Genomic DNA, 10,397 nt, shown 5'->3' with positions numbered 1-10,397 from the left:
ACCTAGTAGCCTACACTGCTAAGCCGAACTGGATTGAACTTCTTCTTCCCCCTTGCACTTGGATGACAGGAAGCAGGATGATAGCCAAGACCAAAGCGGTCGTGCTTTTCAGCCACATTCACAATCTGGCCCCAACCGGGGAGAAGGCCTTTTTCAAGAATCTCCTTAGTACTCTTTGCTGAGGATAACACCACAACTACTGACTGGCTTTGATTAAGTAGAGCTGACATCCTAGAAATCTAAATAGTGGAAAGGGACCTCAATTATCCCTTTCTCTGTCTCCACATATCGAAAGGATGACAAATCACTAATCAGAAAGTCCTCTTCACCATACACAATCACAAGCTTATATCCAACCATGAAATTCAATTTATGATGTAAAGTGGAAATGACTGCACCAGCAACATGAATCCATGGCCTTCCCAATAGGCAGTTATAAGCGAGATGAACGTCCATAACTTGAAAGGTAATAGTGAACTGGTGAGGACCCACACAAATTGGCAAATCTACATCTCCAATGACTTCCCTCCTTGATCCATCAAAATCTCATACAATCGGTGCACTAGCCCGCATCTATGGTCCTTCAAACTGCAGTTGACTCAATATGCTCTTCAGCAACACATTGAGTGAAGAGCCCATATCAACCAGAACCCTAGAGACCAAAGTATCTGCACAAGTAACAGATATGTGCAAAGCCTTGTTGTGGTTGTGCCCCCTCAGCTGTCAACTCTGCTTCATTAAAACCCAAGTACCGACTTGTAGTGATGTTAGCATTACATCATCAAATTGATCAACTATAATGTCTTGCATCACGTGTGCAATGTTAAGAACTTTCAGCAGGGCATTGCGATGAGCCTCCGAATTGAGTAGCAATGTCAAGATTGAAATCTTGGAAGGAGTTTGACCCAACTTGTCAACAATCTTAAAATCACTCTTCTTAATCAACTTAAGAAACTCTTGTCCTTCTTCTACAGTAAGTTGATGTTGTTCTTTGAATACTTCTTTTCCCTTACAAGTGGTTATTTCAGTTGTACTATTGGAAGTACTCTTAGATGTCTCAACTAGAACAGTGTGAACAACCACATATGCCCCTGCCTGAGGAGGAGGAGTAGGAACCACCACTGGTGCGGGAATGACTTTGGGAGTATAATTCGGTGCAAACACATGAATTCTATGAGTCATACCACCTATACCTGCTATGTTGACAATTTCAGCATCGGAAAATTGGATCTCTTTTCCACCAACAGAGATAGTTGCATCATATTTCCAAGGCACCGCCTTGGAATCTTGGTAAGGAAAAGGAGCGGGGATATGGATGTTGATAGGTTGTATTTTCTTCATTGGAGCCTCAATCTTCTTCTCGCGGTACACAATCTCGATTGGCTCAATGACAAAAACTTCTTCCACTACTTTAGCCTTTGAAAATTGTAAGACCCCCCGATTCATCAACTCTTGGACACAACCATTGAGTTCTTCACACTTATCTGGATCGGTCTTGCACACATCACAATCGTCATGAACACCATCCAACACATCATGCTTCTGCAAATTTGTTGAGATAATCGACAATGGAGTCTTCAAATCATCCACTAAACTGACCACATATGTTTCCTCTTCTTCAAGAAATGCATTAACTATTGGACCATCATGATTGGGCAACGAATTATTCTTCACATTTGTCTTCTCCTCAGTGAAGGACAAAATATCTTGATCAATAAGGCCTTGCACTCTATTTTTGAACACAATACAGTCTTCGGTTGAATGCCCAATATAGCCTGCATGGAATGTACATGACACATTGGGGTTGTGTTTTGGATTATAAGAAAACACTGCTGATGGAATCTCTTTAGGAACAATGGCCCCTACATGCACCAGATGGAAAAATTGATCACCTTATTGGAGATGAAAGTGTTAACAAATAAAATTTATGGAAATCTCCTTTTTATTTGTTAAATAAGTGTTTTTTTAATTTTATTTTCTAATAATAATAAAGTGTGTTCTCTACTTATTTATTTACATAGCTTGTTGTTTAAATGACTTGTGTTTTAAAAGTGCGCTTATAATTTATTGTTAAAAATTATTATTTCTTTTAGAATGAATATGGACACTAACACCATCATTGAAGATATGTGTCTTGTTGACAGTGCAACAACCCACACAATTCTCAAGAATAAAAGATATTTCTATAATTTAGTGAATTGAAAAGACTGATGTCAGTACTATATATGGCACCTCAAAAATAATCGAAGGCTCCAAAAGAGCCAATATGTTGTTACATGGAGGAACAATATTGCACATTGATGATGCATTATATTCCCCCAAGTCTCATAGAAATTTATTAAGTTTCAAAGATATATGTCTAAATGGATACCATATTGAAATAGGAGATGATGGAGGGATTGAATATCTTTGTATTACAAAACACAATTTGTACATAAAATGTGTAATGGAAAAGCTATCGGCTTTATCATATGACTTGTACTACACTTATATTAGTACAACTAAAGCACATACAACGGTAAACCAGAAGTTTACAAATAATGATAAATTTCTAATTTGGCATGACCGATTGGGTAATCTCAGTTATATAATGATGCGGAAAATATTTGAAAATTTATGTGGTCATCAATTAATGAGTAGGGAAATTATTCAATCAAATAAGTTCTCATCCAACTCTTGCTCGTAAGGGAAGTTGATAATTACACCATCACCAACAAAAACTGGAAATGAATATATCAGTTTTTTAGACCGTATACATGGTGATATTTGTGGGCTAATACACCCTTCATGTGAACCATTTGAATATTTTATGGTTTTAATTGATGCATTAACTAGATGGTCACATGTTTGTTTGTTGTCAACTCGCAACCAGGCGTTTGTGAGAATGCTAGCTCAACTGATTCGAATAAGAGATCATTTCCCCAATTATCCTGTCAAGAAAATAAGTCTTGATAATGCTATAGAATTTTTCATCTCAAGCATTTATGAGTATTGTATGTCTATTGGAATTGACATCGAACACCCAGTAACACATATTCATACACAAATTGGACTTGCATAATCATTTATTAAATGAATAAAATTAATTGTAAGACCACTTATTATAAGATGCAAACTCCCAGTTTCTTTTTGGGGACATGCAATTTTGCATGCTGCAACATTGATTCGCATCAGGCCAACAAGTTATCACACCTCTTCCCCTTTACAACTAGTTTTTGGTAAAGAATCTAATATTTTCCATCTAAGAATTTTTAGATGTGCGGTGTATGTTCCAATTTCTCTACCACAATGCAATAAGACGAGTCTTAAAAGGATAATGGGAATATATGTTGGATATGAATCAACATCTATTGTAAAGTACCTTGAACCAACAATAGGAGATTTATTCACTATTCGTTTTGCTGATTTTCATTTTGATGAATCAAATTTTCCAGCATTAGGGGGAGAGAATAAAAGGCTGGAAAAAGCGATCACTTGGAATGAATTATCATTATCTCATCTTGATCCTCGAACAAAACAATGTGAACTACAAGTTCAAAATATAATTCAACTATAAAACTTAGCAAGTCAATTACCATATGCATTCACTGATCTAAAAGGTGTGTCTAAATCATATATACCAGCTGCAAATGCTCCAATAAAAATTGATATCCCTATTGGGCAATCCAATGAGTCTCAACCACGTCTGATGTGTGGCAGACCAATCGGTTCCAAAGATAAAAATCCTCGAACAATAAAGGGATATAAGAATAAAGATGGCCCAAGAGAGGATATAGAAAAACTAAAAGAACCTTCAGACATAATAAACATTTCATCTCTAGAAAAGATTGATCAGGTACTTGAAACTCGTGAAAATAAAGAGATCTCGATAAATTATATCCAAAATGGAATATAATGCAACTGAAACGAAGTCGACATTAATGATGTTTTTGCATACAATATAGCGCTAAATGAGATAAATGGCAAAGAGGATCAGGAACCAACGTCTATCAAAATTTGTAGACAAAGTGAGGACTGGCCAAAATGGGAAGATGCAATTGAAGCATAATTAAACTCACTTTATAAAAGATAAGTTTTTGGACCTGTAGTTCGAACACTTCAAGGTGTGAAGACATTTGGATAGAAATGGATTTTCATACGAAAGCGATATGAAAAAAATGAAATTGTGAGATGCAAAGCTCAACTTGTCGCTCAAGGATTTTCGCAAAGACCTGGAATTGATTTAGATGAGACATATTAACCTGTAATGGATGCAAGCACTTTTTGATATCTAATAAGCCTTGTAGAACATGAATGGCTTAATTTGAACATGATGGATGTTATAACAGCTTATCTACATGGTTCACTTGATAGTGAAATTTACATGACACTCCCCGAAGGGTTAAATATACCAGATGCACACAACTCCGAATCTCGAGAAAGCTACTCCATAAGATTGAACAAGTCTCTCTATGGGTTGAAACAATCGGGACGAATATGGTATAATCGTCTCAGTGAATATTTACTTAGAGAGGGATATACAAATAACTCCATTTGCCCTTGTATTTTTATAAAAAGATCAGGAAAGGAATTTGCAATAATAGTTGTATATATGGATGACATAAATATTATTGAAACTCCTGAAGAGCTTCCAAAAGCTATGAATTGTTTAAATAAAGAGTTTGAGATGAAAGACATAGGAAATACAAAATTATGTCTAGGTTTGCAAATTGAACATTTGGACAAATGAATATTTGTACATCAAGAAGGCTATATAGAGAAGGTGTTAAAATTCTTCTATATGGATAAATGCCACCCGTTGTCTACTCTAATGGTTGTTAGATCATTAGATGTGAAGAAGGATCCTTTCAGACCTCGAGAAAATGATGAAGAATTGCTTGGTCCTGAAGTACCATATCTCAGTACAATTGGAGCACCAATGTACCTTGATAATTATACATATCCTGATATATCATTTGTTGTCAATCTATTATCAAGATACAATTCTTCACTTACACGAAGACATTGGAACGGAGTCAAACATATACTTTGTTACCTTAGAGGTACAATAGACATGAGTTTGTTTTATACCAAAGTATCCATATTCGAGTTAACAGGTTATGCAGATCCAGGTTACTTGTCAGATCCTCATAATGGTAGATCACAAACAGGTTATTATTTACATGCGGGGGTACAACTATTTCATGGAGATCGGTGAAATAAACTATAGCAGCAACATCATCTAATCATGCATAACTTTTAGCATTACATGAGGCAAGTCGAGAATGTGTTTGGTTGAGATCCTTGATTCAACACATACAAAATATTTGTGGTTTATCTGAAAAATTAAATACAACGACCTTATATGAAGATAATACTGCATGCATCGCTCAATTGAAAAATGGTTACATTAAAGGAGATCAGACAAACACATTTCTCCAAAGTTCTTTTTTACTCATGATCTTCAAAAGAGTGGTGATATAGGCATCCAACAAATCTGTTCATGTGATAATCTTGCAGACCTTTTCACAAAGTCACTCCCAAGTAGAATTTTTAATCAACTAGTACAAAAGATTGGTCTTCATCGAAGAAATGATCATTCAGCTGAGAGAGATAAATGAAAGGATAATGTACTCTTTTTCCTTCACTAGATTTTTTTCCATTGAGTTTTTTTAGTAAGGTTTTAACGAGGCATATCCTCAATGGACATCCAAGGGGGAGTGTTATGAATAAAGATAAAAGTGGATGTTCATCCTTATTCTTCTTTTCATCTTTCTATTCCATATTAACAGTTGTGATTTTCCATCTCTCCTAGGTCCTATAAATAAGATTCACATTGCAATGTAAAGTGTACTTTTGAAGAAGATAATATAATATTACTTTCTCTCTTCTCTTCCTCTCTTTGATCTCTATATTGTTTTATTTAGTTTTATAGCATTTTCAATAATTATGTAATTTTAATTATATTTTAATTTTTAATATTATATTTATGTTATTGGATATCTAAACTAATATTTTAATTTATAAAAAAATTAAATGACTTTTTACTTTTTTTGTTCTTCTTTTATAAAAGTTATGATTATAAATACAAAGAAAAAAATCACTTCTTTTAGACTTAAAGAAAACATTAAAAAAAATTATAATTCTAATTAAATTAATTTTTCATGCCATATCATCTTTTTTGAAAAGCATAATATCTCAAATTTCATATTTATTTTAAGGATGTCAATGAGGTAGACAAGGTTGAGGATACATCCCCATCTCGATTCCTGCCCTCGAATCTATTATATATCATTGATCCTCATCACGAGGGATTTGGTCCTCCACCCCGTCCCCACGTATCCCCACGAATCTCGCAGAGATCAATATATATGAGCCATGATCCGTTGACATCATGTGTAAGTTTAAAAGACTTACACCAAATCTCAACCGTAATTATAAATAAATCAAATTGTCGTATAAATAGCTTATTTTTTAGAAAAAAGAAATGACTGTTATTATTATTATTTTTTAATTTTATTTAATATAACTGTTTGATTTAATCCTATTAATGGTTAAGATTTGGTGTAAGTTTTTTAGACTTACACCGGGTGTCAACGGATCCTAACTCTCTCTTTTATATATAACTTTCTTCTATCGAACAACCTGCTTCAACACAAAGAGTTACAATTCAACAAAACTAACCACTAAAAATCAAGAAAATAAATCTATTATTTTATTAATATTTAATACTCATGAGAGTAATGTCCATCAAATTTTAAACTTAAAAAATATAAAATAACCATTTTCATATCTCATTTATTGATATTGCATATATATTATAAGCTTTTGATAAAATAAATTATAAATTTACACAAAAATTTAGTTATATATTACCCTCATTCTTTTATATAAGAGAAAATTCAATTTTTAAAATTATTAAATGATTAATATATTTAATCGATTTATAAACTAGATATATTAATTATTTAATCAATATAAAAATAATTTATTTTTATATAAAAAATAAAAAAATAATATTAATTAAAATATTAACGTATATTAATCGGGATAATATTTTTGGAACAACTTTGTTTCAATCCGATCTTTTCGAAATAAAATTTCCCATATTTAAGTTTTAATCTCAGCGATATTCGCAAAGAACTCAAACAAATCAATATTAGTTCATTTTAACCTATTAACTCAACCAATTCATTTTTCACTTTCCAATACTTCAATTATTAATTTAAAATAAAAATATAGTAAATAAAACATTAATAAATAAATAAAAAACTAAACTTAATGCTTAAGAAAAGAATGAAAATGCTATTAAAAAAAGAGATTAATTACTATACACTGTCAGTGTAAAAAGTTTTACACCGTCGATTCATCACCATCATCCGTTTGTATTACTTTATAGATTTTTAAAATAAAAGTCAAACTTCTTTTAATATCCGACGTATATGATTAATTGATGGTATAAAATCCTTTTACACTGTCAATGTATTTCAATTAAACTCTTAAAAAAAAGAAACAAAGAAAAGAGAAAAGAATGGAAATGTTTTTGGCAGAATATACAAAGACCAAATTAAATTAACCTATTCAAATTAAAACCCATATGGTGCTTAAATTCTCCTTCTCCATCTTCTAGGCTGGCTTTGTGTATCTTCGCTCAAATGTCACCGGTAATCCTTCCTGACGAACTCATCTCAGAAGTCCTATCAAGCCTTCCGGTGAAATCTATTTTGCGATTCAAATGCGTCTGCAAACCATGGGAATTTCTCGTCTCCGATCCTTTCTTTATCGAAAAGCAACGTCAACAATCACAGAAACGAAACATGCATCTCGCGCTGATCTTGTGCAGGACTACATGGGATGCTTCCTGTTATTAGGGACTGTTCCGTGGTACCCTTCCCCCTCAACAACTTACTTCATAATCCATCCATAACCATCACCGTTCTCCCTCATTACAAATTGAACTACAAACACTGTTTCCGAGTTATCGGTTCCATCAATGGATTACTCTGTTTGTTCAATTCTTATTTAACTCCTTCTGCTCCATATGGTCCACGTGATCGAAACACCTCGTTTCGTCTCTGGAACCCCGCCACCAAGAAAATATCTCAGTTTGTAGGCAAAATTACTCATCCCCAAAGCCATCCTTATTTCGCCGACGAAACCCTATCTAACTATCTCAGGTTTGCCTTTGGTTATGATAAATCAACAGACACTTATAAAGTAGTGGCATTTTGTCCTAATCAGGTGAAAATTTTCACTTTCGGTGATAATGTTTGGAAAAATATTCAATGTTTTCCTATAGTTCCTTTCTATCATGTGACTCTTGTTCGTCATAGACACCAACGTGTGAATGAAGGCGTATATTTGAATGGCACTGTTAACTGGTTGGCCATTCCAAATTCTGAATATTTTTGGAAGGATTACGAAGATATTCCGAATATTGATCAATTTATGATTGTCTCATTGGATCTGGCTACGGAGACATACCTCCAGTTGCTTCCGCCTTCAGGTTTAGATGAAGTTCCATCCATTTTGCCAACTATTGCTGTGTTGAGAGACTGTCTTTGTTTTTCATATCATATTGAGAGCACCCATTTTGTTATATGGATGATGATGGAATTTGGAGACCAGAAGTCTTGGACTCAATTCCTTAAAATTAGTTATGACGATCTTCTTGATTATGATTCTCTACAGTATAATTACCATTATATGATGTATCCACTATGCCTTTCTGAAGACGGTGAAACAATTATATTAGCAAACAGTCATGAAGAGCACGCATTTCTCTATAATTGGAGAGATAATAGAGTGGAAAAAACTAGAATTACAAACAATGTGTTGTGGATGTTTTCCCAAAATTATATCGAAAGTTTGGTTACGACCGGTTGAAAGTAAGTCCTTCTTCAATAATTAACCTGTTATGTTAATTTATGTTGTTTGAAATTATTGTCTCTGCGGCTGCAAGTGTGAAGTTTTTTTTATTCGGGTGTGAGGCTTGTTCTGTCAGCCGAATTGATGCATTTTTTTCTGAACTTTTTTATTACAATTTGATGCAGGTTTAGTTGGAGTCTCACTTCGGCGCGTTGTTTATGTATGATCTGCATTCTAGTACTGCTTCGGTTCGGGTTGTTCATGTCTGCATGGGGGCTGGATTGTAACTGTTCTATGTAGAATTTTAGTGCAAATTTCTCCTCTAATTTGCATTGTTGTGGTGGGTGCGCCAATGTGATATGTTCTGGCAGATTGAAGTGCAGTGTGTGGTGTAATTAGGGTCTGAGTGGAAGCATTTAAGGCGATAGATTTTTACTGTCATAAGATTTGTCTGTTATTAGACAGCTTGGTGTTACATGGTGAGCATGTGGCTGATGCATAGTTTTCTAAATCATATGGTAATTGTTTCTTTACAATTTTATAAGTGATTGATGGTAATTGATTTAATATACATTTGATTGAAGCTAATTTGTTAATCTGAATCGAACGAACACTCCAACTAGACAGAAAATCAAACCAATATCTCACCAAGACAACAAACCAAGCAACGTTGTACTTCTTGCACACACCACAGGGAGGTTCCTGCATGTGGAGTTTAAGAACAAAGTACATACTCATTTCCATTTTATTTGTTCATTACACATAAAAAAATATAAGTAAGGTCAGGTTCAATAATTTGTTTGCGAAACTCCACAATTGTCTATCTTTCAACAAATTACCTATGATGTTATAACATCTATAACATCCGGTTACTATCACCACTTGTGTTGTCTTGCTTTTTAATGTTACATGTTAATATCAAAATATGATGTTTCATTTTTATTGATATTAATGGGAAAGTCCAAGAAATATTGGAAGAGGTACTGGGCTAAACATCCAAGATCTATAGGAGACTTTGACACCAAAATTCTATCAAAAATCTAAAAACATTAAATATATGAATCATCTTTCTTTTATATCTTAATATATTATTATTTTTAATTGAGATGCTATTTGATCACTCACTTGTTCTAACAACCTTCACTCAAACTTGTTCCATCAATCTCTGTCATCACTTGTTCCCACAATCTTACTACAAGTGTGAGGTACTCATATCATATCAGTAGACTTGATCAATATTAAGATCTTATTTTTGCTTCTTCAATGAGTTGAACCTAAACTTCGATGCTATTTGTTGAAGAGTCGAGAGAATGTTGAAATCCAACAATGTGTTAAACCTCCTTAATGCATAAGACACATTGATGGCACATATTCTTCCAAAATATAAGACATTAGATATATGAGACACATCTCTTATATATCTATCATTTTCTTCATTTTTAAAGGATGTAGAATTTAATTACTGACACTTAAATATCAATAATATAATTTCTTTGAAGAAAGAAATATGCAAATAAGTTTACAATGAACCACATGCCTTGAGAGTTAAA

At 33.4% G+C, this 10,397-nt stretch overlaps 1 protein-coding gene across 1 annotated transcript; it reads left to right on the top strand.

Annotated features, from left to right (window-relative positions):
* Positions 1-7,551: 7,551 nt before the first annotated feature.
* On the top strand, positions 7,552-9,435 carry LOC127078969 (F-box/kelch-repeat protein At3g23880). The gene is made up of 2 exons (XM_051019387.1): positions 7,552-8,867; positions 9,033-9,435. The coding sequence occupies exon 1, from the start codon at positions 7,834-7,836 to the stop codon at positions 8,863-8,865; it is 1,032 nt and encodes a 343-aa protein (XP_050875344.1). The 5' UTR covers positions 7,552-7,833; the 3' UTR covers positions 8,866-8,867; positions 9,033-9,435.
* Positions 9,436-10,397: the final 962 nt, after the last annotated feature.

Source organism: Lathyrus oleraceus, chromosome 5, assembly GCF_024323335.1.
Source record: "Lathyrus oleraceus cultivar Zhongwan6 chromosome 5, CAAS_Psat_ZW6_1.0, whole genome shotgun sequence".
NCBI classification, from domain to species: Eukaryota; Viridiplantae; Streptophyta; class Magnoliopsida; order Fabales; family Fabaceae; genus Lathyrus; species Lathyrus oleraceus.
The sequence above is the reverse complement of the archived record's forward strand: the minus strand, read 5'-3'. Positions and strand labels throughout refer to the sequence as shown.